The 17,500-nt window shown below is 41.2% G+C and overlaps 1 protein-coding gene across 6 annotated transcripts in view; it reads left to right on the forward strand.

The window, feature by feature from the left end:
- Nucleotides 1-17,500, forward strand: part of LOC143028358 (uncharacterized) — a 301,720-nt gene that overhangs the window by 249,446 nt on the left and 34,774 nt on the right. For 5 of the 6 annotated variants that reach the window (XM_076190317.1, XM_076190318.1, XM_076190316.1 and 2 more), the window contains 5 exons: nucleotides 1-261; nucleotides 714-971; nucleotides 5,642-5,797; nucleotides 13,425-13,546; nucleotides 15,758-15,874. The exon at nucleotides 1-261 is cut by the window's left edge and continues 476 nt beyond it. In XM_076190317.1, the coding sequence (XP_076046432.1) occupies nucleotides 1-261; nucleotides 714-971; nucleotides 5,642-5,797; nucleotides 13,425-13,546; nucleotides 15,758-15,874 (914 nt within the window). The other variant, XM_076190314.1, reaches the window with a different exon arrangement.

The raw sequence follows: 17,500 nt of genomic DNA on the forward strand, positions 1-17,500 counted from the left end.
GAGCAAAAAGGCCAAGAGGAAAAAGGAGAACGAGGCTGCCGCCTCCGAGAGCACCATGCCCTTGGACAACCTGGAGGACCCAGGTGTCGTCAACCCAGCTTTCATCAGCGGTGATGAAGGCGGAGGAGGAGGAGGCGGAGGAGGAGGAGGAGGAGGAGGAGGTGACGACGAGATGGAGAACGGGGGTGGAGACACCTCCATGTCTTCGGCGGGAGATTCTTCGGAGAGTTCTTCGGAAGACAGTCCGAAGTTTTCCTTCAGGTAAGTCGAAGTTGTTGGCATTGAGTTCGAATGAAATACTCGTACTTATCACATAACACTGGAATCCCTGAATAGTGGAGTCGACGGTAGATAAGTTGTTCTGTCATGAATACGAAATCACGCAGTCCATGGTTCGAATCCCAGCAGGGGTAGTCACTTATTCAAATTGTCTTCATGGACTATACATAAGGTATATAGATAGATAGATAGACCTGTGTGTATGTCTGTCTCTGTTTAATCAGCTTCACTATAAACATTTAACTTAGAGAAGTTAAAACAGTCTATTTGGATGGTTACCTCCATGAAGATGTGTGTGTATGTGTGTGTCTGTGTTTAATCAGCTTCAATATAAATCATAAGTATAGAACTTGTAGAAGTAAACGTAGGCTTCTTGAATGGCTACCTCGATTAAGACAACACCCTTAAGCCCTATCTTTTTTAACCTTCTTCAGGAAAAGCCCACGCCAGTCCCCATCCAGCCACCGAAGTGGAAACCTTAGTCAAAGAAGTTCTGTCTCTTCCGTACGAAAAGGCATCCTGAAGAAGTCTGGAAGCAGTTCGACAATCAACATGGAGATGGTGAACATAGGACTCCAGAGCAATGGTACTAACAGTCTGCATCGCAATGGAAGCACTCATTTCAATCGACAGAGTTTCACGGACCCGTATGACGAAAACTACGCCCCTATGAACACGCACAGATTCATCAGGTGAGTTAGACAATCAAGCAAAAGAGTTTGAAGGCAGGCTTAGTAAGCGTAGATCTTGTTTTGACTCTTGTTTTGGGCCAAGAATACCACTCAATTTTTGTTGTTGTTGAAACGTTAACGTAATTGCCTTCTCATCCCTTCATTGCATCTGCTTTTGTATGTTATTGACTCAAGTAGAGTAGCTTCATTGTTTTAATATTTTTTTTGAGTGCGGTAGATGATTTTATGACTTCAGCAGTAGTCTATCTATTTCATTCAGAACTGTAGATCTAAATTTTGCTTATCATCTACATGTAGTGCAGCTATTTGATTCAGAGCTGTAGTTCTAAATGTTGCTGATCATTTAGATGTTTGTATTTTGTGAGTGTTGTTTTATTATATGTAGTATTAGGCACCAGTTATACTGGACACTGTAGGAAGTGCACGCACTGCTGTAGAACTTCTACAGAACATCGATCTACACTTTCCAGTCAAGACGATCCACAGTGACATTTTACATTCATCACCAGTATCTCCTACTACAAACATTTCGTAAGAGTGCGTAACACCAAAATTCCACCAGTATGTAACTAACACCATCGAACAACACATTAACACCATCGGCCCAATAACACCACCTAATTTTGTTCTGGCGAGCGATAGGCGATTCTATTTAGACAGGATTCGAAGCCGTGCTTGAGTAGGGAGGATTAGACACAAACACACACACACACACACACACACACACACACACACACACACACACACACACACACACACACACACACACACACACACACACACACACACACACACACACACACACACACACACACACACACACACACACACACACACACGCACACACACACACACACACACACACACACACACACACACACACACACACACACACACACACACACACACACACACACACACACACACACACACACACACACATATGGAATCTGAGCTCTCTTCCGAGAGGAAAATACCTGTCAATCACGAGTCCAACACGTGATTCAAGACCATGGTGAATCATATACACACACACACATACTTCCTGCTGCAAAACTTAAAAAGATCACGGAAAACCACAGGAGAATATTATCATCACACTATTATAGGGTCATGTACCTTTTCAATTAATAGACAGTTAAGCATAGAGTAGTCATAGTACAGTTAGTTACTAAGGTTCGTTCACCTCCTCTGCTTCATTGTACTAACTGAAAATCAGAGAAACTTAATGTGAAGCTATGCACACGGTTATGATAGCTGGTTCATAGTAACTTACATTTGTATCCACGAGAATAAAAAATAAAGGGTAGATGATATAGATAATAATTTATTTTACTGAATATACTAAATTCAATATTGAAAATTACACTAACCATTAAAGACACAAGCCCACTTCCTGGCCGGTGACCATTGTATGTATAAAAATAAACAATAAAGAGTAGACAGTAAAAAAATTGACTAAATATACTACATTCAACATTGCAAATGGCTTGTGACCATTGTATGTATGAGAATAAATAATAGATGATAAACTATATAAGAGGTAACAAATTTATTGAATATACTAAATTCGCATTAAGAACGACATTAATCATGGCCCGTCTACGTTTATCTGAAGCAAGATCAGGTATATGTGTGGCGCTCCCGAGCAAGACGTTGACAACGGAAAATTATCATTGCCAAATGGCGGTCATTCAATATAGGAAGCTTTGATGTAATATTCACGTACATACTGTAGAAGTAGCAACGAGGAGTTGGATACACCAGTGCTTCAGATTCACGCGTCTCTGACTATCAGTGGTCATGGCGAAGCAGGGAAGGGAAGGTGAACAGACTTTAATGGTTCAATGTTCTTGCGGTATAGTCATGACGTCATCGTCATGACGTGATCACACTAACATTCTTCGGGAGAAGGAGCTGGAGGATCTCAACACTCCTTGATGATGTCAAACATTCTCTTCGAAACATGAAGACTCATCATCCCACTCCCACGTTGTGGGAATTTTTTTTTTTTATTTTTTGCCGACATTTGGGTCGCCTCCCAGTCTGGCCAGGGCTCTCGGGAACTAACGCAAGAAGCACGCAGATGGTCCCGGGAATCAAACTCACGAACTCGAAACATGGAGATTAACGTCATAAAAGCTCAAAATAACAAAATTAAAAACAAATTCGTCACAAAAATAGAAATATTCAGTAAAATCAAATGATTAGATATTTTGTAAAAAGAAAAGTACAAATGTTTTCTCAATTACATAGTACTACCTTCTAAGGACTTCACTCTGACATCGAAAGGCGTAGAGGCTCTTTTAACCTAGATAAGAATCGTCTAATATTGGCTAGAGCAAAAGCATTAAAGAAATTATTACTAATAATAACAAATCACATATCAGATCGCGGTACGACAAACCATGATACCTAAAAGGGTTTTTATAGCTCTTTAAGTAATTTGTAAATCAACGTAACGGAGACAGATGAAGACATAGATGATCACCATAGGGAAAAAAGTAATAATGATAGTACTAAAAACACCATTATAACACAATCGAACTAATTGATGTACAGGACTCTTTTTAGAAAGTCGAGTCTTCATGTCCGGCACTAATGCTGACTCCCATAATACTCTGACACCTGAGCACGTCTACAAAAATTAGTTGACACACTAATTTGTTTCAAAACAATGAACCAGTGACCGCATTTGAACTAATAAAAGAAACACCTGTAAAATATAGAAAAATAATAACAGAAATTTCATATAAACGCACAAACACTTTTGCAAAAATAAAGCTTAACATTAAAAGTATATACATTGCAGTTATATTGAATCATAGCAGAGACGACATCATCTCAAGTGCAGACTACCGCAATATCAAAACTAAAAAACAAAATTATATTTATGTCTTTATCTCTCTCGTTACTGGAACATAAATATGCTGGTACAGTAGAATAAATCATATTTATAGTGAAATATAAAAAATTATAGTCACATGACGCCGTTATAACGTCAGTGTTTGGTTGCTAGATATCAAATCAGCCCAAGCTGACACACGTATGACATATCTAGGATAACACTTGAATTCTAGGTTTTTAGATTATGATTACACGTTAAACTTGAGTAAATGTTTACACATTACATAGGATAAACAAAGTGTACCATCACGTTTAAGTAACAACGTAAACTTAAACATAACTGCTGGTATGAAAGCAGCATACATCCTATGGTCTTTTTTTATGCCATTTATGCACTCTTACGGTTTCATGTTGCTTTCATAGACAAACACAAAAATGTATAAAACATCCTTGTCCAAATACGCACAACAGACCTTTAACATTGTCCTTAACATATCCTTAAAGTTGAAAACACATGACAGGTCCTTAAGGTCGGCACACTACGCATTTCTCGCTAGCATGCTACTTGCTTATGGTACTTCATTTGAGTAGAAACGATTTTTGTTACGATATTTTGTTTTTTAAATTTCCAAATGTCACATTACTCTTGCGGCATTTAGTCAGAAGCTAAATGGAGAACTAAGAGGAGTCATATCTATGGGTTGAGATGTTCTTACGGTAGTTTAGAATATTGTCACCGAAGTCGTTTCTACTCATACGAAATAGCAAAAGCAAGTAGCATGCTAGCCTAGTGTACCGCCACATCTAGCGTTGTCCACATACACACAACGTGTTCTTAACGTTGTTCCACATAGGCATAACAGATCTTTAACTTTGATGACTTAAAATGACAATTGCCGACAAAATGGTCAGACACCATGTGAAGATAGAACCTTTATTAAAAGTACAACGTTTCGCTTGCTGAAGTTTTTTTTTTTTTTTTTAAGAACACAGCTTCAGCAAGCAAAACTTGGAATAAAGGTTTCATCTTCACTTGGTGTCTACTCTGACCATTCTTAAGCTTTTTGACACATAACTTATTCATCACGGTGGTATGCTAATTGCGCTGCTTAATTAGATCATTCTATTCCCTCAGAGGAACAAGTTCTAGTCCAAAGGGGGTTTGGATCCATCAGGACATCCTCCAGCCCTGGGTTCATGCCTCAGCTTATTGGAAATTTAAAGCAACGGTTTTCAATTCTTTCTATATTTCACACCCCTTGGTCGTCACTAAAATTCTTGTTTTGAAATGTTTTATTGACCACCCAGCCATTTATCACTTCAGTCTTTAATCCAAAGGAGAAAAAAATACTCCTTATTGAGAATCGTTGAAATGATCAAGAAGGAATAAATAAATAAATAAATAAGTAAATATATTCTATGGTATATATATACTGATTGTTTATGAAATGAAAACTGCTGATGTATCCCATTGCAAATCGCGCGTGCACACACAAACCTCACTTTGAGAACCACTAGTTTACTTGAGTTACAGTAGTAGGATATCCTGCGAAGAATACCACCTTGCTGAAAAAGTTATATATATATATATATATATATATATATATATATATATATATATATATATATATATATATATATATTTCACTAAGTTAAACTTCCCACCCATTCCATGCAGATTAAAAGACGTATAGTACCCCCTCCCATCTCGAGAGAGTTATCTCACGAAGGAACACCATGACACTAAACACAGATGACATAACACTGTAGCTTTGTTTTCGCGGCTTCACTGCCACGTGCACCGCTTCCTTTTCTCTTTTCAGCTCCCCAGACGAACCCACTGGAACAACCCAGAAGTCCCTTGGAGGCCACCGCGTCAAATTCATTCTGGATCCAGGAAAACCAGACAACATCTCAGGATCTTATGACGACATAAGGATCGAGAAGATTGAACGGGATCGAGTGGAAAGAATTGAAAGGTATAAAGAGATGGAGAGATTGGAAAAGTGTAGAGAGCTGGAGAGAATCCTGGGGGGTAGAGAATACGATCTTAGGTTTCGGGCGGGTTATGGCGATGATGCAACCGGTGTCTACTGCGTTCAAGATGATGATCATAACGATAATGATGACGAGTACGCTAACCACGAGGAACATAACCATCATGACGATGGTGATAGTGATTATGATAATGACAGTTATAATAACAGTGATTCAAGTGGTGGTAGTGGTGGCGGTGACGGTAGTAGTGATGACCATGAACACAATGATAATGGTGGTAGTCAAAATAACGATAATGATAACCAGGACGACGGTGACGATGCTGCTGATGATAGAGATGACGATAGTGAGGAAGATGATGGTGACGACGATGATAACGATGAAAGTGATGACGACGATTCTGATAATGATATCACTAATAAGGCAGATAGTGAAGGTGGCGTTGATGGCGAAGAGGACGAAGAAGAAGGTCCTCACTGGATCTTCCCTGAAAACGAACGGGCACAGTGGAAGAAGGCTCTAGCAAAGAGAGATCCTCTTGCAACGTTCAGGGGAATAGAAGAAGACACCAAGATTCTTCCGGTGTATGATGCGTTTCCACTCCGAGACAGACCGAAGAAGAAGGAGGACTCGGGTGATAGACACTTTACACATGAGGAGGAGCCCTTCTCCCACAACAAGAAGGCTGAACACCAAAGACAGTCATCTGGAAAGAATGTGGCAACACCGTACGTCAACGCCACCGGCGGAGAAAACTCGAAACCTAGACATCGTAAACACAAGCGTTGCAAAAGCCTTGACATCACGGCAACGGAAGATGAAGTCTTGTTCGAAGATCGTGGCTACAACCATGATAACCCAAACATTCACCCTGCAGTCTTCAAAGGCTCTGGTGACATGAACCTTCCAATCGCATCCCAAAGACTATGGACCCGACCTCAGGAGGAGTCGAAAGATCACACCGAATGGTGCTCAATAAGGGATAGCTTACTCAGCGAACTCAGACCCCACGGCTGGCTCTCCTCTTCTGAAGGCACCATGTCCCTCGAAAGAGCCCGAAGAAGACAGCGGAGAATGAGACATCTTAATCGACGACCAGGGCGGTCGCGGTCATTCCATGGCGGCGACCTTAAGCCACAAACGCTTGGTACTATAGTAGAGGAGGACGAGACTGAAGCCATTGCGTCACAAATACCTCCCAGCTCCGACTGCTGTGGCACTGATATCCTTCAACAACAGCAACCATCATCTACCTCTAAAAAAAGTGGCGTATCCACTACGCCCCAGCAACAAGCTTCCTCCCTTAACTGTACAAACCTCAGTGGAAATGAACAGTCGTCAGCCACCCAGTGTGATGCCCCGTTAACATCCCAATTACCTGTACCCTCCAAATGGGGTGGAAATAGTACACCTCAGCTACTTTCCATAACCCAACACACCACATCCCTCCCAACGCAAGTCCCCTCTGCTAACCGATACACACCAAAGACAAGGAAGGAAGAAACCCGTAACTCCCCAGCCTCAACAACACAAAACTCAAATTTTCAATCCGACTCTTCAACTCTACCACGAAAACACAGATTCATCAAGAAACACGAAAGTTCCTTTTATCACAGGTCAGTTTCTATGAATGATTATGATCGTAAAATTTCAAATGTTTTTGATTCCTTGAGAAAACACTTACCATGTGATAGGCTAAACCTGACGAACGTAGGTGACTTGTCCCTAGATCACTCAGGGGTCCTCCTCACGTCTTCATCGGATCTTTTGCCCTCATGTAGTAACACTTCAGAGACCGTGAGAGGAATCGCTTCCATTAGAAATCACGATGACGCTAATTCTACCACACTAGATCTAGATTTACCTCTCACATTTGACAAAGAAATCATTAGCCAACCCAATCTCTCATCCAGGGACGCATTAACAATCCCAATAGTAAATAATGTAAATGGTAGTATAAACAAATATTCTTGTCTAGAGCTATTTGCTGACAGTTCTTGGGTAAATAAAAATGAAAATAAGGACAATAACGTAGAATGTAGAACTCCTACAGGGATTATCAATGATTCCATAGAAACACACACCTTGAGAGGCGATGCTATCGAACTTGTTAGTCTCAAACCTGGTAGGCCAAGCAAAGATTCGTCCGTTTCTCATCTTCAACAAGAGACTACTCTAGAGACGATGAGAACCACCCATGGGGACAGGGAAGACATTCCCGACAGTTGCATTACGAGTTCCAAAGGGCTCACTATGGACGACAAAGGCCCCGCTAACGAAGAGAGCAGTTCCCTCGACCACCAAAGGGAACCCCTTGAGGTTCTCAACCAATCGCTCGACCACGGAGGAGAGGCTGATTGGGCTCCGTCCGCTGTCTCTTTTCCTCTTCCTGCTCCTCATCTCAACCCCCTTAGCCACACGAGTACTTTGGAATCAGGACAAGTGGACTACAAGGCATGGGCAGCAAAGAACCTGAGGTATTGGACACGGGATTTGGACTTTTGCAGCTTTGCCAAAAAGAGGATGATAACTTTGCTTTGGCGCTGGCTGAAACCGGGTTTACTAGAAAGCTCAGTAATCGTACACCTGCTTCCAACTATCACATAACCCAAGAAGTCATATGGATGTTCGCTGGCCGAGCGGGTTAGAGCGTCGTTTCTTGCGGCGAAGGTCGAGGTGATGGCGGTTCAAATCCTGCCACCGGCGAGTTGAACTAAGGGCATGGTTCATTAAATTCCACGCTACAAAACCCTCTATAAAGGGCATTGTCCTAACCCCCAAATCAAACAAGAAGTCATGGATATAACTGGGAATTTCATGTATGGTGGAGTTGCCTTGGACGAAAACACCAGGAGCCTTAGAAGATAACTCAAAGGATGCTTGAATCTGAACCCCTTAAGCCACAAGTAATCGGTTTCATCGCTTGTGGTTTCTGTATACAAGTAAAGTGATTATTTTGTATAGTGATAACGATTAACGGTGGTGCTATTATACTTCAGGAGCTACTGAACACCAGGTGAGCGTTAATGTAGCGATAACAATAAAAATCCCACCCACTCTCATGCGACTAAGGTGAGGGAAGCATCTGTTACTTACAAGGTTTAAACTGTGTCAGAAGGTAGAGGGTCAACTAAAGAGGTTAGATATTAAACTTCACATCCTACGCGGTCGTCCATTAACTTCAGTTGAGATTGCCCGTAGTTAGCTACGCTTACCTACTGAACCACCTGCAACACTTGTTGTAATGAGCTCCATAGTCCTCCTTACTTTCACCCGAACTAGATGACTTGATTTGAAGTTTGACCATGGTAGTGTTTTGTTATTCTAAAATTCATCAAGAATTTTTTAATGTATTCATCTACCACAAGACTTCTATCACTCAACTTTTGCTCTTTCTTTGCTAACATAACTTCATTTCGGCTAATATCTTTTTTACTACTTCAATTTTTACTACATCATTTCTTTTCATTCACTGCTCCCATAACCTCTCACAGGCCAGTTATTTGTTTGTTTTTCATTACAAATTCCGTTTGAAAAAGACCCATAGTCACTTTACACCCAACCATAAACTCTGTTTCTTCGTGTTCAGCCTATTCTTTCATAGTGTCTACATCACTGCAATTATTTCATCGTGTGAGCAAAAAGAAAAATCCTAAACAAGTCTCAGATCTGTTTATTTCTTTTGTCAACATGAAATAGTATCGATACCACCTAAACCTTTCTACTCTGAATGTAGTCACTGTAAGTTCAGCTGATTCCCCCTTTTTTCCCTCTTTGCGCATATGATACTACACTACAAGAAGTTTTTTCCCTAATAACCTAAAATAACACCATCGCCCGGATGAGTAACCCTTTCTACCAACGTACTAAGTACATATCAGTCCAAGAACTGGGAGGTCTTCTGTTACTGTAATAACCACCAAAGACAAGTGTGGTTTTTGTATTAATACAATGATCAAGGGTCTTGTAAGTAGATAAATGGCTCTGATACCACCGTATTACTCTTTTGAAATGCACAGCTTATAAGAATAGATCGTGCATGTCACGAGGTAGTGAAAGAAGACAAAATTTGGAAAGGACAGCTGAAAAAATATACTTTTTTGTACAAGGTAGATCAAACACTGAACAGTTGTAGCCTACATCAGTTTCGTATTTTGATATGAGTGACTACATGGGTATAGATAACCTATGATCATGCTAAGTCAGTTTCCTAGTCAATGTAGCTCCATCAGACAAGCCAAATGATTTCTATTACATTATTCTTAATGTTGCTTAGTTAATCATTTCATTGTCTCTCCATCTTTCGCTTTCTCATTTCTCTCACCAACAACCCATTCTTAGCAAATGCTCCATTAGGTCTTCCGTACTCTGTCAATTCATCTTGTTCTTGGTCTTCCCCTTATCATAGTTTCCTTTTTAAAGTAAATTAGGCCGCATCATGACGCAGATATCTAAGAAATAGGCACCGATGCGAAGAAGTAAGAAAAATAGATATACGAGTATAATAATGCTACACTTACATGGCCTGAGAAATCCAGAAAGATGTTAAAGAATAAAAGTGAGAAGAATCTCCGGGACCAAACTCATCAAGTGTGATGTAGTTCGTTCCTAATTGTAATGCACTTCCAATTCTGTTGTGATTAGTAAACTGCAGTGCAATTGTTCATAAGCGATTATGTCCTCCATGTCTGGCATTAATACTGTTCGCGGTAGTGTCAAACTTAAGACAGAACCAGGGATGATTATCTTGTGATTTGAATTTTGATGCTGCGGCACAACACAAGGAGAACCAAGGAGCCAAAAGTCAACGCAATTGTAGGAGCTCCTTGCTTTTTTTTATTCAGTCAAATGTGTCGATTCTTATCAAGGAAGTTGGATGTCTGGAGCTTGTGTGTTGTCCTTGACAGCAAGAAGAAGAATTGACATACCGTGTATTTCGTTCCGGAGTGAATCAAGCAACAAACACCACTTCTATTCTTGGCAAAATTGCGCTGAAGGGATGGAGTTATAGAGATGGCGAAGGACAGGTACAAGGAGGACAGCAGAACTGAGAAATAGTAAAAGATTCTCCTTTGAGTGCAGATTAGTCCCCAATCGTAAAAGAATAATGAGTGGCTCTGGTCCGTAGTGGTGTCACTAGAGGCCCCCCTCCCTGGAAATATTGACTACATAAAATATGCAGACAATATCCCTATACGGGGATATGAGTCTTGGAGGAGAAGGAAATGCCTATTTATTCGTTACCTGGAAGGTTCCTACATAAATAGATAAAATATCCTGGAAGGCAACCAGACAAGGGAGAACTGGAACAGAAGAGTCTAATCGAGAGGTGCCTCCGATGTGAATAGAATAGCCTGGCGGTACCCAGAACGAGAGAAAAAATGGACTGGAGGCCAAAGACGTCGCCATTTTTCGCGCGCAACACCGCTTCCTCCCATCGTGGCCCTCCGTGGAGTACAGGAGGACGTGGGAATTCTCATGGACACTGAAGAAGTTGAAGGAGTCTTCATGAACCCTACTGACCTCCACGGCCACATATTACTTGGAGAACTTAATCACTCTAGAGGACGTTATATAATTTTTGTTATAAGATTATTCACTGTACGATCGATTCTCCAGAAACGCAACCCAATTGTACGATGAATCTTTTTCTGGATATAGATTCGCCCTTTGATAAAAAAAAAAAGTTGTAGCTATGGAATAACTATGGTAGTACACGTTTCCGCTTTGCTCTCTCTCTTTTCCTCAAACACACACACACACACACACACACACACACACACACACACACACACACACACACACACACACACACACACACACACACACACACACACACACACACACACACACACACACACATACATACATGCATACATACATCCTAAATGGGCCCTTGTTTCTACACCCCTTGTTGCTCCTTGGGTATGAGGGAAGGTAGATCAAAGACGCGGATGGTGCGCGACGAGGAGGCAGAGGGATGCGGAATAGACAATGGAGTCGAGGCAGGGATGCGTGTTGTCACCATGATAATTTGATAGATCCACAGAAAAAGTCCTAAGGGTACAGAACTTAAGGATAGTGTCATTTAAAGTGGTTACGTGGCAATGGAGTGAGTTGAAGGGGAAATAGAATACTGTTTTTCGACGGTGTAGTTATGATGGCAAATAAAGAAGAAAGTTACAGGAACTAGTAACAGTATATGAAAAGATATGCGAGAGGAAAACATGAGAGAAAATACAAAGGTAAGGAAATGAAAATTGAAGGAAACGAAAAAAATGAAACTAAAACTAAAGGCAATTAACACGGAAAACGTGAAAGTGTATTTATATTTAATGGTGGATATAGAGAATTATGGAACAATGGGATAATGAGTCAGGTATAGACTGAAACGGGGAAAGGGCGACTGCGAGGGGAAGGGGATGTTTGTCAATAACAATTGCAGAAAATTGTTGGCAGAGTGAAAGCATCATTTGAGGACGAGGCATGTATTGAATGCACAATGTTGTACATTCAATAAAGGCTATGAATTTATATGACATTTACTGCTCTGCCGGGGAAGGGATATTTCAACCAAAGCTAAAACAGGGACGGTGGAGAGCACAGAAGAAACGACTAAGTACATAAGCACAACTTTCGATCTCTCTCAACCCCGTCTCCCTCTCACCCAGCCTCTACTGATTTGTCTTCTCTCTTCCATTACCTCTTTCCCGCAGGGCTTGACAGGAATAACTCTCTTTTACTCAACTCCTGTGTTTATTCTGGTTTTCGCCAGGTGATTTCATTCACTTGAAGGAAAACCCCTCACCACTCCATGGGGAAACATATTTCCAGTTTCCCCCTGGGTTCAGGTAGTCATGTAAAGACCTTAGTTATATTCTAATGTTTATTTCACCACTGATTTACTAGAAAACTTATAGTTGTAAAATATCTTTTATCTAATATAGTAATACTTATTTATAAAACTAAAATTCCAGTAGAAATTTTAATTCTTTGTTATTAATATTTTACTAAATTTTGAGCAGGAGTCAGCTCAGATCCTTTATGCACTTCTGTTCGGTTGATCCTTAGTCCCGAGTGTGTCTATGCCTTAGTTAAAAACGCTAACATGTTTAACTTTTCATTTAACTAGAAACAAACTCCCCTCTTCAGTGTTTCATTCTTGCACATGTTTTCGCAAGTGATACTTCAGTTAACCTATATGATTCCTTGTACAGACCCCTTTATCTTAAGGGGGTAAGTTTTGTCATAGGATGGTCATTGGCCGAGCGGGTTAGGCCATCGTTTTAGTAAAAGTCCAGGTGATGGCGGTTCGAATTCTGCCACCGGCAAGTTGAACTAAGGGCATAGCTCATTAGATTTCACACTACAGAGTCCTCTTTAAGGGGCACCGTCCTAGCCTCCTAATAGGGGGAAGTTTGTGACGTTAAACCAAATCATCATCAAGTTTTGTCGATATACTTTAAACTAACACATCGGACTAATCTACCCAACCGAAAGGCAGATCTGAGTCTGAAACCAGGGAGGGAAATTTTTCATGTTTGCTATTTCCCTCCCTCCCCCTCCCTGTTTTTGTTTTGTTTTAACTTGGTCCTGTACGGATTGCAGGGGAAAGAACCTGTACGTCACCAACAGCGCAGGGCTGAGCAAAAGTGGACGCAAGTGTTTGCTCTTCTGTGCAGCTCTTATGGTCTTAACAGGTGTCATCATCATCGCTACATATTACGGATGTAAGTACGAAGACGTCTACAACGGGTCCCCTGGTTGCTATGGGAACGCAAAGTTTCATCGCCTACATTAGATCTAAGTAGTCTGTAAAAGCTTTTGTAATCATACAACTTTCGTTTCCATTATATTTGTGTTATCAGTTTCAGGCCATTTGGGGTCTATTTCTTCCTGACTCAAGACGCTTTCAAACTTGATTGAAAATTGCAAATGACGACAAAATGGTCAAAGTAGACACCATTTGAGGATGGAACCTTTATGAAAAGTACAACGTTTCGTTAGTTGACGCTTCTTCAAGTATATAGACGCAGAAGTAGTTTTCTGCGTCTATGTACTTGAAGAAGATTCGAGAAGCGAAACGTTGTACATTTGAACGTTGTACATTTGACAAAAGTTCCATCCTCACATGGTGTCCACTGTGACCACTGTCAAACTTCTCAGAGTACTTCACGACACTAGATGTTAATGAAATGTAATATTCATGTCAGCGCCGTGCAGAGGTCTGGTGATAGATGTCCCCCTGGGGGCCAACTCCTTGATCGTTTGCCCCAAAGATTCGAGTATAAGGCTGAGAGTATTGCTGAGAAATTGCTGAGAGTATTGCTGAGAAATATCATGAGAAAGGAAGATATTTTGAATATATAAACACAGATATAATATAAAACAAACAATGTATTAAATTCAAATGTAAATCAACCAAATTTATTGAATTTTTCCCCAAATGATTGGATGCACCTTCTCATTTAGATGGCCGGGGCCACCGTCCCTTCGGCTCTCCGCTCTGCACGCCGCTGGTTCGTCTTATTTGAGTGATGCAAACCAATGAATAGATGAGTGTCAAACTCCATTCGCGACAGTCTGCCAAGCCCCCTTGAGCGGGTGCAAGTTGTGTGCGTTAATAAATTCAATTCTTCATTTATTTAGTCGTGTTCAGTCGCTGAGCAGGACCTGTTATCACTTGTCGATAAGTAATAACTGATTACTGAAGTTTCCAGTGAATTGGTTTGTGTATAAAATAAGAAAAATAATTCTATAGCGGAACAGGCAATTCTCCCATTTTTCAGTTAAGCATACGTTTTCCAATCTTTATCACTTAATGCACACTGGCCGAGCGAATTAGAGCGTCGCTACTCGCGGAGGTGGTCGAGATGATGGCGGTTTGAACTCTGCCGCGAGCGAGTTGGACCAAGGACATGGTTCATTAAACTCCACGCTTTAAAGTCCTTTATAAAAGGGAGTTCGCGACGATGAACCGAATTAAACCGAATCATTTAATCTATTGAATGGCATGATGGTGAGGTAATCATGGGAAAGTGTTCAAGTTTTATTTATTGACCTTTGGTCCTTACCAGGACTTCTTCAGAGTATCTGATAAGAACGAAACGTCAGTGAGTAAAACTCTACATATGGAGGCGAAATGGCAAATGAAAATTGGAGGCTAGAGTATAGAGTTTTGTTCAGAACCAAGCGTTTCGACCTCTTGGGCCTTCTTCTGAATGAAACTCCATACTCTGGCCTTATACCCTATTCACACCAGCGGTTTGAACCGGCGCGGTTTGAACCGCGGCTGCTCAACTACAATGTAAGTCAGTGGAGGCGTTCACACAGTACCGCCGCGGTTTCCGCGCGGTTCAAACCACTAGTGTGAACAAGGCCTTAAAGCTTCATTACCACCTAACCTCTATATTCTGCCAATTTTTACGTAAAACTAACTGTTTTGTGTGTTTCCCTCATGACTCTGCCCACATCTAACTTTCATACAATTCATTTATTCTTGAAGTGGTTTCAGTCTTTGTCATTCAATATTTAGTACAGGGTGTTTCAAAGAGATGGACCCGATATCAAATCGCTATCAATCTCTGCAACCAAGACCGGTGAATGAAAGGCTCACCACAGGTGGAAAATATATAGAACATTTATAGAATAGTTAATAACATTCAATAACCCTCTAAACCATTTATAACTTTTTACGTAATTGCCCCATGTTCTTATCAAGAAACATACTACATTGAGATCGAGTCTGTCTTTTTGAAACGCCCTGTACTTCACAGAATATGTCTGACTCCTTAGAAAGGGTAAGAAAACCTGTACTTTGGCTTAGCCAAGTGTTGCCGTCTTCTATGTTCTTACTTCTAACTTGAGCTCCCAGAATGTTTCTCCATCTACGTTATTGTGTTCAAATGAACTAACGTGTTCTTCTGCATTCTTCCTGACAGCGGATAAGTTAAGCTGGCAAGGGTACAGTCAAGGATTACCTGGATCAGCGTCCCTCGAACACAGCACCGTCAGATCAACTACCGAAGCAACCACCATACCACCGGTCACGCCCTATGGTAGGTGCCAAAGTGTGTGTGTGTGTGTGTGTGTGTGTGTGTGTGTGTGTGTGTGTGTGTGTGTGTGTGTGTGTGTGTGTGTGTGTGTGTGTGTGTGTGTGTGTGTGTGTGTGTGTGTGTGTGTGTGTGTGTGTGTGTGTGTGTGTGTGTGTGTGTGTGTGTGTGTGTGTCACCCCTTCTCTCTCTCTCTCTCTCTCTCTCTATATATATATATATATATATATATATATATATATATATATATATATATATATATATGTACATATACCAACGATTTCCCCCTTTACAAAGGAGGTAGCCAAAGTCAAAGGCATAAATCCACTTTCACCCATTACAAAGGATTACAAAGGCGGAGCATGCCGACAGGAGACCTTTTGGTCCATATCCACATACTCCCACATACTCCAATTCCATTCACCACCCCTGCTTCCCTCTTTTCTTGGCTCCTGGATGACGGGTCATCCCTGCATCTCACCCACTGCCCTCGATCAGAAGCAATATAGCAAGACACAGCACATCCACAGCGAGACTGCTTCATTTAACCTGCGATCCCCCTCTCCGTCCCCTCATTCAGAAATGTAGAAGACGGAGAGAAATCTCTTCGAGCTGCGTCAAAATATTTATTCACACATATTCCCTCACCCTCACCCCCCAACCACTCCCTCCCATGCATCGCAGCATCATTCATACACAACCATTCTCCACTCACCCCTATCTTCTGCCTTCTCCCTTCCTTCCTCAACAGACACTCCCCTCTTTCCCAATCTTTCTTTTACACCCATCCATCCATGTCTTCCTTGGTCGCCCCCTCATGTTCACTCCTTCCACCTCTGCCTTCCAGACCGCTTTTACTAATATTTCTTCACTAATTCTTTCCATGTGTACAAATCATCCCAATACTCTTTCATCAACCCTATCTCCCAACTCTGTTTTCACCCCCGCTCTGCTCCTCACCTCCTTGTTTCTCAGTCTATCCATCCTAGTAACCCCTACCATACATCTCAGGCACTTCACCTCACATTTAATCTCTTCCTCTCTTCCCCTCATATGTTCCATGTTCCTGTCACATACAGTGCTGTCGGCACAATCACTTCTTCATACAATCTCCTCTTAGCATCAATTCCCAAATGTCTATTTTTCATTACACTTTTTAATCCCCCAAGGCATTTTCTTGCTTCTCTCAATCTACATTTTACTTCCACCTCCACTCCTCCCTTTCCCGCCACGTTCGCACCCAAGTATCTAAAACTATGCACTTCCTCCAGTCTCTCTCCCTTAATACTCACTTCCAATTTGCTGCCATCCTCTCCCCTTGTACATCTCATCACCTTACTTTTGCCCATATTTACCCTCAACTTCCTTCTTTCGCCCACCTCCCCAAACTCTTTCACTAACTTTCTTAATCCCTCCTCTGATCCTGCAATAAGTGCAGTGTCATCAGCAAACAACAACTGGCTTATTTCTCTCTTTTTTTTTTTCTTTTTTTTTTTTAACTATCTCCAATCCCCGGCCCATTACCCTTCCGTTTACCTCTTGCACCATCCTACTCATGTATAAATTGAACAGCCACGAAGCCCCGCCTTTACCTCAAACCACTCACTCTCTCCATTTCTAATTCTAACATAG

The sequence above is a fragment of the Oratosquilla oratoria genome, chromosome 9, assembly GCF_046742065.1.
Source record: "Oratosquilla oratoria isolate Oo_2021 chromosome 9, ASM4674206v1, whole genome shotgun sequence".
Lineage (NCBI taxonomy): Eukaryota > Metazoa > Arthropoda > Malacostraca > Stomatopoda > Squillidae > Oratosquilla > Oratosquilla oratoria.